Raw genomic sequence first — 20,119 nt, 5'->3', positions numbered from 1 at the left:
GCCCTTTCGTCCCTCAAAGCCTCTTTTCAGATGCCCGTCTATCTGCGTGGCCTCTCTGAGAGCTTTCCATCCCTCCTTCCGGGGAGAGTCACGCCGCCCCTCTCGGGCTCTGCCAGCCTCCATTCCTCCCACCCCGGCTCCGACATCCCGGCCAGCAGCGGCTCCGGGCGGGGCGGGGCGGGGTGGGGGTCCGGGGTCCGGGCCGCGCGGGGCGGGGCGGTGACGCTGGCGGCTGGCAAAGAGGAGCGGAGGCGCGGGGCGGGGGCGCAGTCCAGGGGTCCGACCGCCACAGCTCGCTCGCGCCCCCGCCCACGACCAGCGCTGCTCCTGGCCGGCGGGGGAGGGGGCATGAGCCGGCACCCGCCTGCAGCGGCGCCCAGGCGGCCGGCCTAGAGCCCCGCGCTGCCCCGCCGTCCTTGCTGCCCGTGGGCGTCGACATGCAGCGGTCGGGAGAGCCAAGCGCCGCGCTCTACGGCCCGCTCGAGGGCTGCGCGGACCATCGGCCGCACAGATACCGCAGCTTCATGATCGAGGAGATTCTCACCGAGCCACCGGGGCCCAAGGGCGCTGCGCCAGCCGCCGCTGCTGCCGTGGCCGCGGGCGAGCTGCTCAAGTTTGGCGTGCAGGCGCTGCTAGCGGCACAGCCCTTCCACAGCCACCTGGGTACGTGCGCGCCCCCGGCCGGGGCCGGAGGTCGCGGGCGGGACGAGGCGGAGGGCGCGCCGGGGGCGGCTCACCGCCCCTGCTTCGCCGCCAGTGGGACCAGCTATGTGCTGGAGGTCCCCAGAGGCCCTCTGAGCTCGCACCGGCCTCTTAGTGGAGCGGCCAGACTCCCGATCAAAAGAAAATCAGGCCTCTGGCCCGAGGGCTGGGCCAGGTCCAGCTGGGGATGGTGTGAGCAGCGCAATACCTTCGCACCGATCCCACTGAAGCCTCACTCGGAAGTAGCCCAGGGCTCCAGCCTGCCTTCCCCATGGGCGTGCAAGGCACAACTCCCTCGAGAACGCCCGGGCCCCCAAGCTTGGGATTCTGGCTCTCGACAGCTACCTGGTCAAAGAGATCTCTGGTTGCCAGTGCCTGGGCCTTTGACCAGAAGAGTGGGCAAGAAGTGGCCGCGACTGACCGAAGAAGTTGGGCTCCCTGGGTGGAGACGGGGGTCTCCGAATGGAGGGAGACTCAGATTCCAGCCTGCTCCCTCCCAGTCCTGCAGAGCCAGATTCGGCATTCACGGGTTAGAGAAACAAAAGAGGCCTAGGAGATATCCTGCCTGAGGCTTGTTGGAGAGCCAGAGTCTTGGAGTGTGAGTCTTAGACAGCCTGACCCTCCTGCTTTCAAGTGGGTTAGCTAGGCCTCTGACTTCTGCTCTTGCTCTCTCTTTTCCTTGCTCGTCTGACGGCTTTGTCCTGTTCTGCCAGTGCCACTCACACTACGTTGTCTTTCCTTGTCTCTCTTTCTGTCACTCCCATTCCCGTTGGTCTCCTGTCTCATTCCTCCTCCCTCTTTGGCCCTTCTACTCTTCCACTTTCCCCACTAAGCCCTCCTTTCACTTCTGTTCTTTCTTATCACATTCGGTGCCCCAGGCCACATTCCCTGTTCTGAGGCCTATTTTGCCTACTCGGATGGGGCTAGGGGCTGACCTTGGGTGAGATGCCTGCTGGGGGAAGCCTCCTATGCTGTGGCCTCTACAATAGTCCCTGGGACTTTCTTAGGCAGCGCTCGGCCCAAGCAGCACAATAAGGCCAGTGGTTTCTTCTGAGTTCAGTTCTGACTCAGCCTTAGACCTCTCGGTGGGTAAATTATTCCTTGGAAGCGGGATACACATATACACACAAGTAAAAAAAAAAAAAAAAAAGGAAAGATCTTAACAGAAGAAGTCTGCACACAGAGAAATCAAGAACAATTTCTCAGTTCATGGAGTGCTTTAAAATTCATGGGAAGCTTCCATCCCATGCCCACTGCCAGACTGGCCTTTGCAGTAGCTGCTACGTACATACAGAATACCAGATATGTATACTCCTTAATTCCCTTTGAACACCCACCTCCAGCAGAAATGCTAATTATTTGGAGCAAACATCCCTTCTTCTCATTTACTTCTTGGTTTCTGTTTTCCACACAGACACACTTGTCTCTTCTCGGAGTTGCAAAATTATTAACCCATAACCCCTATATATCAGGGGCAGCAGAATGTAGGGCAAAGCACGGGTTGGGAGAGATTCTCCTTTCTAAACTCCGAGGAGGATGGCCTCCAGTGGATGGTGCAAATTTGTGGCAAAGTGAAGGTTTTATGCTTGTTAACTCTGGCCACGCTACCTTTATGGAGAATAGTATGGGGTGGCCTTTCACATTGCACTGGAAACACAGCCCACCCAAGCATATCTCTCACTCCACTTAATCTCTTGTTTTCTACCCACTGCAGCAGTGTTAAAGGCTGAACAAGCTGCTGTGTTCAAGTTTCCTTTGGCGCCGCTCAGCTGTTCTGGGCTAGGGTCTGCACTGCTTGCCGCTGGCCCTGGGCTGCAGGTTGCCTCGGGCACACCACACCTGCCGCTGGAGCTGCAGCTGCGAGGGAAGCTGGAGGCGCCAGGCCCAGGAGAGCCAGTTACCAAGGCCAAGAAGGGACGCCGAAGCCGAACAGTGTTCACTGAATTGCAGCTGATGGGCCTGGAGAAGCGCTTTGAGAAACAGAAGTACCTTTCCACACCAGACAGGTAGGACAAAACCAAGCTGGGGTAGAAGATAGTGGGAAGGGGTACCACTGGTCCCGCTGAGGGTGTACCCTGCTGGTTCTCAGAATAGATCTGGCCGAGTCTCTGGGCCTGAGCCAGTTGCAAGTGAAGACGTGGTATCAGAATCGAAGGATGAAGTGGAAGAAAATAGTGAGTGCGCTCCCTCAGCCCCGGGTCCCACCAACCTGCTCTCTTCCTCTTCTCCCAACGGTATGGGGTCTCCTGCCCAACCCCAATTCCTTCAGTGTTTGGAGCCCTTGTTGCCCCTATTTTACTCTCCTGGTGCGGGCAAAGAACGTACATCTCTTCCTGGCGCGTTGCACTCCCAGCTTCCTGGAAGCCCGGACCTCGAAGCGGGTCTCTAAAAGTCTCTCCCGGGGACACTCCGAAAACCAAGGTCCCAGCCCTCCCCTATTTTCCCACCCCCAAGGCTGAGCACGGCCCGGATGACCTTTCACGGTCCTTTGCCCTTCCCGGGGCAGGGGAAGGTGGTGCCCGAGCTCACCACGGACGGTGCTCTCCCCCGGCAGGTGCTCCAGGGCGGTGGTCTCGAGTCTCCCACCAAGCCCAAGGGGCGGCCCAAGAAGAACTCCATCCCCACGAGCGAGCAGCTCACGGAGCAGGAGCGCTTTAAGGAGCTGGAGAAGCCGGCAGAGGCGCCTGGAGAGCCCAGGGACCGGAGCTGCGATCACTGAGCGTCCACGCGGAGTCCGGGTCCCCGAGCGGCCCTTGCTTTATAAAGGCCGCCAGCCGGGCCCGCAAGTCCACATCCATGTCGCTTGTTTCTAAATGTTTGACCTTCATTGCGGACAGTTAGGAGGCAAATGAAGCAAACAAGACCATGAAGTCAAACCCAGGCCCCAGCGCGCCCCTGGCCCATGAGCCGGCTCCAAGGTGGTGGAAGCTGTTTTCCTCGTTTGCCACTTGGAATGCTCCCGGCCTCTAAGCACACTCACGCCCCCCACCTCGCCCGCACCTCGCCCCGCTCAGCTGACCCTGGTGACACCAGAAAGGGCTCATCACACACCTACTTTTTCACGCCTTTCCGGGTGTAGCCGGGCGGTGGTCACTATGGCCCAAGACAACTCAGAAACTCCATCTCGAGTCTTAGACGTCGCTGGTGCCCCCTACTCCTTTCTTTTGAAGACGGTGACTTTTCCCCCCAATAAAATATTTTATGGCACAACAGGGATTGGCACTGCAGCTTCTAGATTGGTGCGGGGAGGAGGGAGAAAGAGCGACGGAGTGAGCGAGTTGCTGGCGGTAAGCACCCTGACGACCAACTCCTTGGGCGCGGCTGGCCAGCGTCCAGCTGCTGCTGCTTTGCCATCGTTTTATTTCTCTCGTGGACAGGGGTGATTCCTCTTCCCAGCCTGCAGCGCAGCTCGCCAGCGTGCACAGGGGCAGCAGAAAGAGGCGCAGGCTGTGGCCTGGCCCACAGCAAGGCTGCTTCTTGAAGTTTTCTGCCCGGAGCGCAGAAAACTGGGCTGGCCTCCTGGATCTTGGAGAACCGACTATCCTAGTTTCTGCCAGCCCTTCGTGATGCGGACGGGAAAAGGAGGACTCGCGGTTCCCGTAGAGGCACCACTAGAGTGGCAATTCGGCACCCAGTCAGTCCGTGCAGCCGGGCGCCGGCCCCAGTCCTTATTTTCCAAGGTTAATGTAAGGCGCCGCGGGACACTCGGTCGGTCGAGGGCAGCCGCAGCGAAAGCATCTCGCGGCGGCCCTTCTTTCCAGCCTTGTCCCTTCTTTCCTTCCCTGCAGCCTTTAAGCTTTAGCTACACTCCCGCCACCCCGCCACCCCCGCCCCTCCCCAGCCGGGTTGGCCGAGGACTCAGAGTGAGAACGGTAAGAAGCAGAGCAGGTCCTCACTCCTTTGAGAGATTCAGTCTCTTTTCTCCATTCCAAGCTGAGTTCAGAGCTGGCTTGTGAGTTTCTGGGGGAGAGATGACCATTTTACCAGTCACTGAAAATGACCAAGCAAGATTCTGAAACAGATCCCCTCAGGAGTCAGGAAGATTTGAGCAGTGAGAATGTGAGAAACATTTGTTCTCTCACGCCATGCTGGTGGCTTCTTTTGCAAATGTCTCCATCTTCCCACACACAGCCAGAACATAAATGTAGGCAGCTTACAGCTGGAGGACTGTCTACCTGAGAAACACAGTTTCCAAGGCTGTACATTTTCACAGAAGCAGCTGTCCACGCCTTTCTCCCTGAAAGGTGGCTAGTTAGTGTTCACGTGCTTAAACTCAGCCCCCAAATCAGTTAATTTAGCCTTACAAACCCAGACTACGTTTCTGAGAAACTGAAGAAACTCTGCAGCATCATGCAAATTAAAGAAAGTGTGCCACCAGGCGCGGAAGTCTGAGGAGCCGGTTTTTGTGTGTTCTCCCTGCCAAGGTCAGTCAAATGACTTACCCTTGTCATATTTAAGGGAACTCTGGTGGCACAGTGATAGGCAGCTGCACTGCCAAGGCACGGTTCAAATCCTCTTTAGGATTTTCTCTTTAGGAGAAAAATGGGCAATCTCCTCCTTTGTAATTTTTTGCCTCTGAAAACCCTCTGGCAAGTCAGTTTTGACTCGAAGAGTACACAAGAATATTTTATTTGAATTTCACCTTTTCAAAAGTATGGCAAGTAAAGGTCTAATAATTTATCTCACTTGTGTAGAGAGATCCTGCAAATAAGCATAGTGGAACTAAGATTCCAAAATGTGACTGCTAAATACCTGTGCTCTGTCAATCAGCTTGGCAACTGAAGAGGCATTAGAGGTTTGTAGACCCACACCGGATATATTCTGGGCCCTTAGTTTGAACAAACTTAAGGAATGCCCGATCTACCTTTGGCAGATAGCTCTGCATTTCTGCAGCATTTCCACCAGACAAGCCTCGTCCCTCCACTCTGGGCTGGATGTAGGGCTAGTGTTCAACAGTGTTTTTGGTGAGTCCAGCATCACAGCACAAAGACCTGGTATTTGTGGGGGTACTGTTCTCTCCACACATGGATGGGAAACTCAAATGAGACTCTGGACCAGGGTCACCAGCCAGTTAGTGGGAAGGCTAGGCCTCAAACTAAACGGTTGGTCTTGGTCGGGGGTGATTCCAGTGTGGGCAGGAATGTCAGGGGTGGAGTTTTCCTTGCTTATAAGATCAAACTGATGGGAGAGGGGCTTCAGCAAAGGCATCAGGACAGCCCTAGGGGAGAGGGGTAGCAGCCTGTGTACCCCGCTTTCTGTGAGCCAACTCCAGCATTCCCTGTTTGGAGACATCCCTCTAAGCCCTGAGGAAAATTAGAAATCCTCTCTCGGGAGGAGCTAAAGCATCGAATTCTCAAGAATTTGCAGCCGATTCTGGAAAGCTAGGTCTCTGGGTAAAGGGCTGTCCTCTCTCACCTTCTCCCCATGTCCATCAGGGAGCTCCCCAGTGCTCATTCTGTGTCCCTCTCTCAGTTGGCGAGGGGCCGAGATTCCTCCCTGGTTGCCACTGCATTCCTCCCTGCATCCTAGGTCTGGAAAGCTGGGTAGTAAGCGGAGATACTCTCCCTAGTGCTGTCACTTGCGTGCCCTCTCTGCCAATGTTCTGAGAAAAGATGGTGAGACATTCTTCCCCACCCCCTCCCAGCCATTTTCTTCGCCTGAGCAGGGAGCACAGACTGGAGCCAGCCGCCCCCACAGCAGTCCGTCTGAGGCCAAGGCAGAGCGGGGCAACGGGGCAACGGTTGTGCCTTCCAGAGGGGAGGGTGGGTTCCAACGTGCCACAAGTCCCTCGGGACTTGCAGAAAGAGCCCTCCAGGACAGGAAACCTGGGTAAGTCCCTACCGCCACTGAAGGGGGCACAGAATCCCAACTCTGACCGCCTCTGAAAGGGACAAGATGCTGTTCCAGGATGGTAGGAAACCTCAGCTGTGTGGGCTCAGTTCCACTAGGCCCTCAGCGGAGCCCGAGATGTGATGGACAGTGTCAGATAATGTGCTCTGAGAGCCACACCCTGGTTTGGATCTGGTAATCTGACGCCTGCTCAGCAGAGAGCCCCACATCTTTTGGGCCATTTGAAGGGCTGCACAGGATAAGAAACTCTCCTGATGTTCTTCCCTTCTCATTCTCTATTTTTAAAAATGAAGATTGATTAGTTAATTTCTTTTTCCTGCTCTGAATTTTCCTAGAAGTTAACATGTGGGAACACAAAGGGTGAAAGAAGACAAGGAAGATGGAGACCAACCTTAGGGCCGACCAAAAAGAAAGTAGCCTGGACGCATGTCTACTTCACTGCCAAGACTAGAGTTCTGGGGGAAGTGATACACTCTCCTCTGCTGACAGGGTAACTGAGCTGTTGTGGAGTCCATTATGCTGGGCTTCCAGACCACCCCTGCACTGGATCAGGGCACTGGAAGAACACACACACTGCGTTTTCTGTTGGGACCTTATCTAATTTGACAGCAATGTTTCTGAGAAACATGTAGGACATTCCTCCATTCTGTTTTAGTTCCATGAACAAGAGAGTGAAGAGGAAAAGATGGTCAGTCCCTGAAGCCCTTGCCCCTAAGCCCTCTCCTTTCTCTGTTTCTCCAGTCAGAAGGCTCCAGAGGGTCCCTGTTTCAGCCTGTGCCACCAGGGCCCCCCAGTTGGACCAAAGTTCTGAGGTAGGAAGAATTTGAAGCTTCAACATCCCCTACAAAGTTACACCTTAGGCAGCAAAAACCTTAGGTTGGTGTGCAAGACAGAAAAGTGACAATGGCAATAGGTCCAAGCATACAGAATTTGCTGATTGAAAGCCAAACTCTCAGCAAGAGACTGATCTCTGGACCACTCAGATTGTGTACTGAAGACCTTGGAGGTCTCTCTAGGGAAAGGCTTTGTCCTCTGGGACTTTGCAAAAGTACCTCTCAGGGTGTGATTTCAAAATATTCCCTTGGTCCTGGTTCTAACAACAATACAGTACTGCCTTTCTTTGATTTTGTTGTTGAGTATCTCTGAGTCTGAACCCACCCGTAGCTGATCCTCCGGAGGGTTTTCAGAAGAAATAAATCACACGGGAGAACATTGTCCAACTTTATCCAGCAGAATGGCTGCTGGATTTGTGAACTTTTGTGAAGAGTGGTAAGGAATTGTGCTACCAACCCAAAGGTAGGTGGTTCTAATTTACTAGTTGCTTAGCAGGAGAAGGATGGACAATTTCCTCTGGTGTGACTTACAGTCTCTGAAAACCTCAGAGTCAGCTGTGGGTCAGTTCAGACAAGCAAGTACTCAACAACAAGCTGCCAGAGCTCCCTTTCATCCATTTTAAGAACATCTGTTCTGAAAACCAGATTTCTCTGACAGGTGGGTTCTTCACTGTCAAGTGTATGGTTGTGGAGGCCCCCAAGGAACTAGCTGGACAGTGAGGCCTTTGCATCTCTCTCACACCAACCCTCAGACAGAGGGAAGGAGCTGGAACTTCTGGTGAAACTAAGAAAGTGCCTCTGAAATGTGCTGGGAGTGGATTTGGATGAGGAAGGACATTTCCTGGGAGGTCATATTCATCCATTCACCTTTCCCCTGAAGGTAGAAGACTGTGGCTTTGGGAGAAGATAGAGAAGGAGAAGGAGGAGGGGGAGGAGAAGGCAGAAGAAGAAGGGAGGGGGAGGAGAAGAGGAGGAAGAAGGGGAAGAGAAAGAAGAGGAGGAAGAAGAGCAAGAGGAGGAGGAAGAAGAATAAGAATAGGAGGAGGAGTAGAAGGAGAAAGCAAAGGAGAGGAGAAGGAGGAAGAGGGGGAAGAGGAGAAGCAGGAGGAGGAAGAGGGAGAGGAGGAGGAGGAAGGGGAGAAGGGGAAAGAGAAGGAAAACAGGGGGAGAGGAGGTAGGAAGAGCGGGAGGAGGGAGAGGAGAGGAAGAAGAGGAAGAGGGAGAGGAGAGGAGGAAGAGGGAAAGGAGAGGTGGAAGAGGGGGAGTAGGGGGAAGAGGAGAAGGAAGAGAGGAGGGGAGGAAGAGGAAGAGGAGGAGGAGGAGAAAGGGTAGGAAGAGGAGGAAGGCAGGAGGAGGAGGGGAGAAGGAGAAGGGGAAGAAGAAGAGGAGAGGAGGAGGGGAGGAGGAGGTGGAGGGAAGGAAGAAGGAGAAGAGGAGAAGAGGAGGAAAAGGGGAAGGGGTGGAGGAGGAGGAGGAGGAATTTTCCTATCAGGTGTGGACCCCAAGACTTGAGATTTGGAGTGGGAGAATTTTGACCTGAAAGAAGTTTTAGGAACACCTTAACAGATTAATTTACCTCATCACTTTATATAATCAACAGTGGTCTTTGAAAAAAAAAAATAGTGGTCTTTGATTAAAAAAGAAATGTATACCTTAGCTGAGGGCTAGTGTGCCATGAGTCAGTTTTATGGTGGAAGTTGTAATGGCCTCTCACATCTTGAGGTGAGACAGGTATGGAACGCTCTCATGCCTTTCTTTTCGTCCCAAGTGGGTGTCAGCAGATGAGACTTGCCAGATGAACTGGAGGTCTCTGGCTAGCAGTCCACCAGCATTGTGGGTGTGCCAGAATTTTTTAATGCTGTAGGGACCTCAGGCCTGTGGCCCTCAGGCCTGCTTTTAGTTGTTTTTGGTTCTTCTAGGTGGTATAGCACTGATATGTTGATTTGCTGTACAGAGGTAACTTGTGGTTGCTGTTATGCTGAACACTGTGACCCTGATGTACCAAATTTGATATTGGTCACCCTTAGGGGACAGTGTTTGGTGGAGGTACCTGATTAAAACAAGCTTGGAAGCCGGAGTGGCATCCACTTTCAAAATAGCTTGCCTCTGAAAACCCTATGAACTTGAAGAAACGAAGAAAGTTATACAAATGTTCAGGTCTTTTGTTTATAGGGTCACTATGAGTTGCCTATGACTTGATGACATTTAACAACAACAAGAACAAGAAAGTTCTTTAAGGAGGTACCTACATTTCAGGCAGTATAGAAGCACTGAGTCATAATTTAATTAACAGTAGTTTTCATTCTTTCCTAGTGGTCCAGAAATTATGATGTATCTGATGCTGATATTTATCAAGCACTTGGACCAATTAATTTTCATTAATAAGTTCTTATGGAGCATGCGTAATAGGCTGTTCTAAGCATTATAGCTTTAACTTTCTGTGTTATTGTCTTGAACCAACGATAACCCAGTTATGTATTGTTAGGCCTCACTCATCAGCCGCTCTCCTTAACTCAGGCTACTAGTGAGCTATCCTCTGTATTACAGAATAAGCCTTACCAGATCCTGCACCATCTTCACAATTTCTGCTGTGCACCCCGTTGTAATCACTGTGTCCACATCATTAAAGGTCTTTCTCTTTTTCAATGACCATTTGCTTTTCCAAGCACAATGACCTGATAACATGCCCAGAGTACATGAGATAACTCTCACCATTCTCAATTCTGAGGAACAGTGTGGTCATACTACTTCTAAGGCATTTGCTTTTCCTTTTGGCAAAATGGAGAAGCAAACCAAACTAAACCCAAACTCACTATCATGACATCTGACTCGTAATGACCCTGTATTAGATTGCAAGGTTTCTTTACAATCCAGTGAAGTTTTGGTTAGCAATCTGGCAAGTTAAGCACCATATCACTTGAGTCCCTTCATTATTTTGACATCACCGGAATTCAAAGGCATCAATTATTCTTCAGTTTTCCTTATTCCTTGTTCAGCTTTCATGTGCATATGAGGCAATTGAAAAATATCATGGCTTGAGTCAGGCACACCTTAATACATTGCTTGACTTCTTGTCTGCTGCTTTGTGGGTATTGATTGTGGATCTAAGCAAAAGGAAATCATTGCACTGACAGATTCAATTGATTCTGCATTTATCATGCTCATGGGTCCAATTGTGAGGATTTTTGTTTTCCTGATGTTGAGATTCTCATTTTGCAGATGAAGATAAAACTCAGAGGGGCTTCTTTCACGTCTATAAAACAACAGCATTTCTGCCTGAGCTCAGCAATGTAAGTCTGCTGACTCTCTCCTAACCAGTTGCTTGAGGACTGGAGACAGAGGGAGCAGCCTGGAGTCAATGCATAAGATCATTGGCAGTGCCCACCAGGAAGTGAGTCTCCTGGGCTTCATACCTTACTCTGCTTTAGTGGGTGGAGCAGAAAGATAACAGTGGTGTCAGAGCTCACCCATGCACAGAGTCTCTATAGGCTTTGACCAGTTCACCACAAATTCTAGTTCCTGTAAGACACACTGGAAGGGACACTCAGAATATACATAGTAACAAATATAGGACCTAGCTGTTTACTCACCAAGTACTTATTAAACTACTTCTGGGTACCAAGAACTGTGCTGTACTGTACAGCTTCTGAGCCAAGGAGCTTACACTGAGGTGAAGAGGGGGTGTAGATGGCAAAGAGGCCATTACACAATTATAGCCACAAGATAACTTCATGGAGAAAATAAAACAATGATATTGAGTAGAGTGAGGACTTTAATCATGGTGGTCAAGAAGGGTGTCTCTCTGGAATTGTCTCTTACATTGAGACTCAACAGACCAGAAGGCAACAACCATGCTGTGTTTTGTTTTTGTTTTTTTTTACAAAAGATGAAAATATTTATTTTCATAACTTTTAATAAACATTATTTTGGCAGCTCTGGCAAAGCAATTATATAAGAAAAAAGAAAGATGTTAGTATTGGAATGGAAGAAATAAATATATTTATAGATAATATCTTGAATATAGAAAATCCTAAAGAATTCACTAAAAACTATGAAAACGAATAAATAATTCAGCAGTGGCAACAACCATGTTGTAATGTGAGTCCAGCATCAGCCAGAGCAAGTGCAAATGCCTGAGCCAGTGAGGAGCTTGATTTAAAGCAGCAGAAATGTTGGAGTGGATGGAGCCCCCAAACTGGTAGGTATAGGAAGAAATTCCAGTCCAAATGTTAACACTGAGGCATAATATCTCTGTGGGAAAAAAGGTGCTATGGCAAGCACACCAGGAATGTGCTGGTGGCCTAGTGGTAAATTCCAACCCAAACACACCACTTCAAATCCACCAGCTGCTCCTTGGGAGAAAGATGGGCAATTTCCTGCTATGCGATTTACAGCTTCTGAAAACTCACTGGAGGGTCAGCTGTAAGTCAGTTTTAACTGAAGGACACACAACAACTTGGCCAGTACTGAAATAGTGCCTCTCCAGGGACAGTCTTAAACTGTGCCCCTCTTTCATTTCAAGATGAACATTGCTAGTAGCCACACATCAGCAGAAATGACTTTCTTCTCCCTAGCTGCTTCAAACTTTCTTATTTGTGGTGCCTCGGAATGCCCTCTGGCGCTAGCTTGGACTTGTGTGGGACAACTGTCTTTCTCTGCCCTGTCCTCCTATGCCTTTGTGTGAGCGGTACTTTAGGAAGGACGCTGGGTTCCACTGGCCAGCAGAAGCTGCTCAATGGTGCCCTCCCTGTGCAGCTCCCTGTGCCACACCTTGGACGCAGCTCCCTGTGCCACACCTTGGACGCACCTGGGGCTGAGCGCTGGGGAGGCTAGACAGCCTGCTCCCGTCTGCGCCTGCCTCACTGCAGGGCCGCTGAGGGCCAAGAGCCTTGCGGCAGTTCCGTCTTTACCAGTTAATTTGCTATTTTCCCCTCTTTCATACGGATGCAATTTTCTGCGTGCTTTAAAGACATTAGAAGGGCGTTTGACGGACGACATGTGAAACACATTAGCTAGGCTTGCCGAGCTGCGCACTGGCCTCGCTTGCCGGAGTCCCCACAGGTGGAGGTGGGGCTTTTTCCAAAGTCCCCACTGGGAGGGGATGGGTGGGGGGCGGAGGGGAGTATGCAGCCTGGAGGCGAGGAGAGAGATACAAAGTTGGAGAGGTGGGAAGGGCGGGAAAGGTGGGTAGGTCGTGAGACCCCAAAATGGATATTCGCATTTAGAGCCTGACAGAAATAGAACAGGGGAAGAACCAAGGAGAGGGACCTCCGAGGCGTGGGAGAAAGGGAAATTTAGTGGGCGGAAAGCTGGGGAGGAAAAGTAGAGACAGAGGCCCAGGAAAAAGAAATTGAAAAGGTCAGAAATGCAGGTGGAGGGAAAGGGGAATAGAAATGTAAAGTTATAGGAAAGAGACAAAAGAAAGGGAGAGGAAGGGCAACTGTCTCCACCTGCAAGAGTGGCATTATTCTTGGGGCATATGCTATTCCCAGACCTCCTCAAGACCCTCAGTCCAGAAGTGAAGAGTGCTCAAACAAAAACATATCACTGTCCAGTTGGGTCTGACTAATAGTGACTCATTCTGTAGGGTTTTCAAGGCCATAATCTTGATGGAATGGGACACTCTGGTGGCCTAGGTTATAAGAAGTTGTGTTACCAATCCAAAGGCCATACTTGGCTGGTGATTGAATCCATCAGGGCCTTCTCCAGGTAAAGCTGGGCAGTGTCCTCGCATCAGATAAAACTTTGGAAGCCAGCTGGAGGGTTAGCTAGCAGCTAGTTCTGACTGATGGCCAAGAAATGAGAGTTCTGACAACAGCTGAATGTTCAACCACTGCACCACCTGGCCTTCTCTGTGGACAATGGGGAAAAAACAGTCTGATGGCTTCCTTGTCTGTGCTTTAGTTTTCCAGGCATACCAGGCTCCCTTAATCCTCAAGGTGCTCCCACATGCTAGTTCTTCTGCAACATCCTTCCCTGTCTGCTCAAGTTTGCCTTCCTCCATATCTCAGCTCAAATATCAATTTCCTGGGAGAGAAGACTTCTGACTGGTCTACCCTGTACTCTCCTGTGCTCTCAGCTGAGGATACCTGAGGCATTTGATTGCTATTTGTGTCTAGAGCAACTCTCAACTCCTTTCTACCTAGCATGTCTCCAGTGTGTGACTGGACTGCTAACCAGGAAGTTGTTGTTGTTGTTATGTGCTGTTGAGTCGCTTGATACTCATAGTGACCCTATGTACAAGAGCCCTAAACCCTGCTCTATCCTGTGCCAAACTCATCGTGTTTGACACACCTACTCCCACTACCCCGGGAGGCTGGGCTCTATGAGGAGAAATGTGGGGTCAAGATTGGTGGAAGATCTATCAACAATCTGCGTTATGCAGATGACACAACCCTGCTTGCTGATACTGAGGAGGTCCTGAAGCACCTGCTGCAGAGGGTCAAGGACTGCAGCCTCCAATATGGATTGAGGCTCAATGTCAAGAAGACAAAGATTCTCACCACTGGGCCAATTGGAAGCATCAGGATGGATGGTGAAGAGATTGAGATTAAAAAAAAAGAGAGAGAGATTGAGATTGTTCACAGCTTTAGTTTGCTTGGCTCCACAGTCAACACTCTTGGCACCAGTAGCCAGGAAATTAAAAGGCACATTGCCATGGGAAAGTCTGCTGTTAGGGACCTCTCCAAAGTTCTGAAGAGCAATGGTGTCTCTTTGGAGACTAAGGTGCATCTGATACAGGCCATGGTCTTCACAATCACTTGTTATGCATCAGAGAGTTGGACAATGACCAAGGAGGACAGAAGGAGAATTGATGCCTTTGAGCTGTGGTGCTGGAGAAGAGTATTGAGAGTGTCATGGACTGCTAGGAAAACAAACAGATTCATCCTGGAAAGGGTTAAACTGGGTGGCTCCTTGAAGGCAAGGATTCTGAGGCTCCATCTGACATACTTTGGACATGTTGTGAGGAGAGACCGGTCCTTGGAGAAGGACATCATGCTCGAGAAGGTGGAGGGACAGTGCAGGAGGGGAACGCCCTCTATGAGGTGGATTGATTCCATGACTGGGGTTATCGGGATGGAAGTGTCAGAGACAGTGCGATTGGCACAAGACAGAGCAGAGTTTAGGGCTGTTGTACATAGGTTCGCTATGAGTCACAAGCAACTCGACGGCACATAACAACAACAACAACAAGAACAACAGCTCCCACTACCCCAGTCACTGGATGGATCCATCTTATGGAGGGAATTCCTCTCCTGTGCTGTCTCTCCACTCTTCCAAACATGGTGTCCCTCTCTAAGAACTGGTGCCTTCTTGCAACGTGCCTGAAGTATGTCAGACAAAGCTTCAGAATCCTTGACTCAAAGGAGTAGCCTGGCTTCACCCTCTCCAGGTCAAACCTGTTCTCTTAGCAGTCCATGGTATGTTCAACACTCTTCCCCAGCGCACAGCTCAAAGGCATCAACTCTTTCTCTGTCATCCCTAGTCACTGTCCAGCTCTTTGATGCATAGCCCTCAATTGTGAAGACTATAGCCCCGATCAGGCACACCTTAATCTGCAGCCTAACATTGTTGCTCTTCAGTACTCTGGTGAGGTCCCTTACAGCTGACTTTCCCAATGCAATTCGCCGGGACTGTGGAGCCAAGCAAACTAAAACTGTTAACCAATGAGATATAATCTTTTATTCTCAATGAGAAAGATCATTAGGCAGTCAGCACCTGTTAAGATTTACACTGTTGGGAACCCAGTGGAAGGACAACAGTGGGGTTTAGATTGTAGGTCTGAATTCAGACCTCCTTTGGTCTTGCTACTTAATGCAGATACTCTGAAACTGCCAGGACCATAGGGATGCTTGCCTTGGGTGGTTTCTTTTCTCTTCTTGGTGGTCTCTGTACAGTGGCCAAGGGATTGAGTGCATGTAGGCATGGTCTCTTGAGAAGTCTTCTAGACCTTCTAAAATGTCACATGAGGTGTGGTACAGGAAGTCTAAGGAGTATCATTCCAGTGTCTTGGTGATCACTGAGAGCCCAGTATGCTCCCTAATCAAAGACTGGAAAAGGAGGCAGATTGTATTGGAAGCCAACTATATGTGTGGGGCCTCTACACTACCATCACCCTCCACCACCACTGTCATCAACTATCTTCACTTCTATTCCCACCACCACCAACACACAACTTCACCACCACCAGTTCCATTACTACCACTGTCCCCTTCACTTCCATCGCTTCCATCTTTATCACCACCACCTTCACCTACATTAACTCTACCACTTTCGCCTCCATGTTGTTATATACTATTGAGTTGACTATGATCCTGTGAACAACAGATTGGAGAACCTTGCTTTATCTTGGCCCATATTCTTGGCCTATTGTCATAGTCACTTGTCATTTAATCTTGTTGAAGATATTCCTCTCTCTTTCTGAGCTCCACCTTTCCCAGCATGATGTCTTTTCCCAAGGACTGTCCCTTCCTAATGACATGACCAAAATACGTGAGGCAAGACAAATTTTTACAATCTCTACTTCTAAGGAGCACTCTGCCTGTATGTCCTCCATGACAAACTTGTTTGCTTTGTTGGGAGTCCTTGGGATAATCAGTCTCTTCTCCAACACTACAATTTGAAAATATCTCTTCTTTAGTCTTCCTTATTCATGGTCCAACTTTCAAATGCATAGAGAGCAATGGAAAGACCGTGATTTTACTCAGGAACACTTTAGTCTTTAAACTGACATCCTTGCTCTTTAGCACTTTGAAGAGGTCTTTGACAGAAGATTTTCCAGATGCAACACATTTTTTGATTTCTTGATTGCTACTGCCATGGATATTTTTGGTGCATTCAAGTAAAATGAAGTAATTAACAACTTCAATCTTTCCCCATCTGTATTGATGTTTCCTGTTGGTCTAGTGGTAAGAATATTTTTCCTTGCTTTTGAGATATAGCCCATACTGAAGTTGTAGTCTTTGTTCTTTTTTTAAATTTTATTTTATTATATTTTTGTGTCTCCTGTCAAATTGGATCTGACTGGTGCAGGAGGAGACTGCCCCTCCTTCTCCAGCAGAGCATCTGGAGGATTCAAACAGCATACCTCTGGGATTGTAGTGCAGAGTTTTGCCACTAGCCCGCCAGAGCTCCCTGAGTCTTTGTTCTTTTTCAGTAAGTCTTTCAAGTCTCCACTTTTGGCAAATATAATGTTGGTTGTTGATGAAACTTTCTTCAATCCTGATACCACAGTCTTCTTCATATAGCCTGGCTTCTCAAATTATTTGCTCAACATACTGATTGAATAGGAATGGAGAAAGGATACGACCTTGACAGACATCTTTCCTGATTTTACTTGTTGGACTATGGATAGGACTTGTTCTATAGACCTCACCTTCAGGATTGTAGCACAGCTTCTTGCCACTATAGACCTCACCTGATGGATGAATTTCATTGGGAAAAATTTGCTGTCAGGGATCTTTTCATAGTACTGAAGAGCAATAATATCAGTCTAGAGACTAAGGTGTGTTTTATCCAGGCCATGATCTTCATAATTACTTGCTATGCATGAGAGATCTGGACAATAACTAAGGATGATAGATGAAGAAGAAAAAGTGATGCCTTTGAGATGTAGTGCTGGAGAAGAGTACTGAATATACTATATACTGCTAACAGAATAAATCAGTCTGTCCTGGAGAGGATGAAAGCAGACTGGTTCTTGGAAGCAAGGATTTTGACATTCTGTCTGATATACTTTGGACATGTTGTAAGGAGGGGCCAGTGCTTGGAGAGGGACATCATACTTGGAAGAGAAGAGGACAATGCAAGAGAGGAAGACTCTAGATGAAAAGGATTGACTCAGTGATTGGGGTCATGGGAGTAGGTGTGTCAGAGAAAATGAAATTGTCTTAATATAGAGCAGGGTTCAGAGCTGTTGTATGTAGGGTTGCTATGAGTCAGAGTCAACTTGGCATCGTATAACAACAACAACAACAACAACAACAACAACAACAACATGGAAAGGGAAGCTCTGGCTTAGTGGTAAGAAGCTATCATGCAATACCAAAGACATGTGATTTAAATCACCAGTAACTCTGCAGGAGAAGGATGGGCAATATCTTCCTGTGCAATTTCCTGCTTCTGAAATCTTGCTGGAGGGTCAGCTATGGGTCAACTTCGACTCGACGGTATACAACAACAAGAACATCTGTGGGTCAATGGAGAAGCTCAATGTCAGCAGTCAAAACCAGGTCAAGGAAGACCATTCATGAATAGCTGAATTGAAGCAGCTCAGGTCACCGAGTGGTAAAGAGTTACTCTACCAACTCAAATGCAGGTGGTTAGAATCTACTGTCTGCTTTGTGGGAAGAAGATGGGCAATCTCTTCCTGTGCAACTTACAGCTCTTGAAAACCTGCTGAGAATTTGATTTTGACTCAATGGAACTTTATGACACAATTTCAAATTTAAGCTGAAGAAATGTAAATAAGTCTATAAGAACTAAAATATGACTTTTAGTCTATCCCGAACACATTTGAAAAACATCTTAAGAATTAATTGAACACTAATGACCAAAGACTAGGTGAGTTGTAAAATAACATAAGGCTATCACCTATGAAGAAAATGAATGATCATTACAAAGTCAAGGGCAAAAGGAAAGGCCCACATGGATGTCAGAGAGGCTCTGAATCTTGCTCTAGAATGCAGAAAGCCCAAAGAAAAGAAATAATGAAGTAAAATAGATGAAAAAGTAAAAAAGATTTCAAAGGGAAGCTCAAGAAGACAAAACAAAGTGTAATAATGAAATATGCAAGGATTTTGAGTTAGAAAACCAAAAGGGGAGAACACACTTGACATTCTCAAGCTGAAATAATGGAAAAACAAATCTAAGCCTTGAGTTGCAATACCTAAGGACTCTAAAGGGCTAAATCTTGAATTATGCAGGAAGCACTAACCACCCCCTTCCCAAAAGAAACCAAACAAAACAGAATATGGAAGTAATACACAGAGTTACTGTACCAAAAAGAGTTGACTGACTCAGAACTATTTCAGGAATTAGCATTTAATAAAGAACCAGTGGCGATAACACAGAATAGGATAGGGCTCAGGTCTGCAGTTTATAGGGTCACAATGAGTCATACTTGACTTGACAGCACTTAACAACAACAATGGTGATGAAGGAAGAAGGAAGGTCAAGCTACACTGAAGGCATGAGAAGAAAAAAAAGGCTCCAGGAATTGGTAGAATACTAACTGACATGTTTTAACAATCAGCTGCAACCCTGGATGTGTTCAACTGTGTTAAAAGTCTGGAAGACAGTTATCTGGTCAACTCACTGGAAGTGATCTATATTTATCCCTTTTTTAAAAAAAGGTGATCTAACAGAATGTGGAAATTATTGAACAATGTTATTAATTTCACATGCAAGTAAAATCTTGTTAAAAATTATTAAAACCCAGTTGGAATATTTCTGGACAGGGAATGGCCAGAAATTCAAGATGGATTTAGAAGAAGTTGTGTCACTCTTGCAGGGATATTAAGACTCTGCAAGGATCTTGGCTGAAAGCAGAGAGCACTAGAAAGATGTGTATCTGTGTTTTATTGATTATGCAAAGGCATTTGATTGTATGGATCATAACAAAATTATGGCTAACCTTGACGAGAATGGGAAGCCTAGAAAATGTAATTGTGTTCATGCAAAACTTATAGCTAGACCAAAAGTTGCTGTCCAAACAGAATTTTGTTGTTGTCAACACCTAAAATAAGGAAAGGCGTGTGTCTTGGTTTTATCCTTTCTCCACACCTATTCAATCTTTATGGTGAACAAATAATTCAAGGAGCTGAGCTATAAGAAGAAGAATGTGGAATCTCATTTGAAGGAAGACTACTCAACAAGCTGTGTTGTGTAGATGATACAACCTTGTTTGCACAAAGTAGATGACTTGAAGGACTTACTTACTACAGAGGATTAAAACCCACGGCTTTCAATATGAATTACATCTCAACATAAAGAAGACAAATATCCCCACCATTGGATCAATAAGCAACGTCATGATAGGTAGAAAAAAAGATTAAAGTTGTCCATAATTTGATTTTACTTGGATTTACAACTAACACCCATGCAGCCAGGAAATAAAAAGAAAATGTTCTTTCAAGGACCTCTCCAAGGTGCTAAAGAGCAAAGATGTAAGTTTAAAGTGGTTGATTAGACAGAGTAATTGATTAATTACTTTAATCAAGGGAGTGCTGGTGGCCTAGTAGCAAGTAGCTGCACTGCAATCCCTAAGGCACATGATTCAAGGTTACCAGTTGCTCCATGGGAGAAGGGTGGACAATCTCCTCACATGCAATTAAGTGTCTCTGAAAACTCTCCAGAGGGTCAGCTATGAGTCGGTTCTGACTCTACAGTACAGAACAACAACAACAACAACAATACCAATTAATGTTATAGAACAAAAAGTTGATGAGTGGTGTTAAGAAAAAATCAATAATATTTGTAAATCTTCATTCAAATAAATAAATAAGTACATACATACATACATACATACACTTTAGAAGTTATTATGAATACATAACTAGAGCAACACCTGACCAATATTCAAACTCAGTTATTGTCATTGAGTTGATTCTGACTCACAGCATGGTGGTGAGAATACTGTTTGTCAATGTGGCATGATAACATAACTATTCTGCTATCAATTCTAACCTCTATGATGTTAATAATATAGGACTAAAAGTTGTTCTATAAGTATA

At 47.7% G+C, this 20,119-nt stretch overlaps 1 protein-coding gene across 1 annotated transcript; it reads left to right on the top strand.

Annotated features, from left to right (window-relative positions):
* The first annotated feature begins 437 nt into the window (after positions 1-437).
* LOC102856726 (homeobox protein BarH-like 1-like) lies at positions 438-3,421 on the top strand. The gene is made up of 4 exons (XM_006902073.1): positions 438-663; positions 2,417-2,708; positions 2,792-2,876; positions 3,257-3,421. The coding sequence occupies exons 1-4, from the start codon at positions 438-440 to the stop codon at positions 3,419-3,421; spliced, it is 768 nt and encodes a 255-aa protein (XP_006902135.1).
* The last annotated feature ends 16,698 nt before the right edge of the window (positions 3,422-20,119 follow it).

Source organism: Elephantulus edwardii, unplaced genomic scaffold, assembly GCF_000299155.1.
Source record: "Elephantulus edwardii isolate Elephantulus edwardi_28Jun2011 unplaced genomic scaffold, EleEdw1.0 scaffold00364, whole genome shotgun sequence".
Lineage (NCBI taxonomy): Eukaryota > Metazoa > Chordata > Mammalia > Macroscelidea > Macroscelididae > Elephantulus > Elephantulus edwardii.
The sequence above is the reverse complement of the archived record's forward strand: the minus strand, read 5'-3'. Positions and strand labels throughout refer to the sequence as shown.

What these genes read in the sequence shown, in the direction of transcription:
- LOC102856726 (XM_006902073.1), top strand. Translation starts at nt 438, where the DNA reads ATGCAGCGGTCGGGAGAGCCAAGCGCCGCGCTCTACGGCCCGCTCGAG. An exon ending in GCCCTTCCACAGCCACCTGG is followed by an intron (nt 664 to 2,416) that starts GTACGTGCGCGC and finishes TACCCACTGCAG; the next exon opens with CAGTGTTAAAGGCTGAACAA. An exon ending in TACCTTTCCACACCAGACAG is followed by an intron (nt 2,709 to 2,791) that starts GTAGGACAAAAC and finishes GCTGGTTCTCAG; the next exon opens with AATAGATCTGGCCGAGTCTC.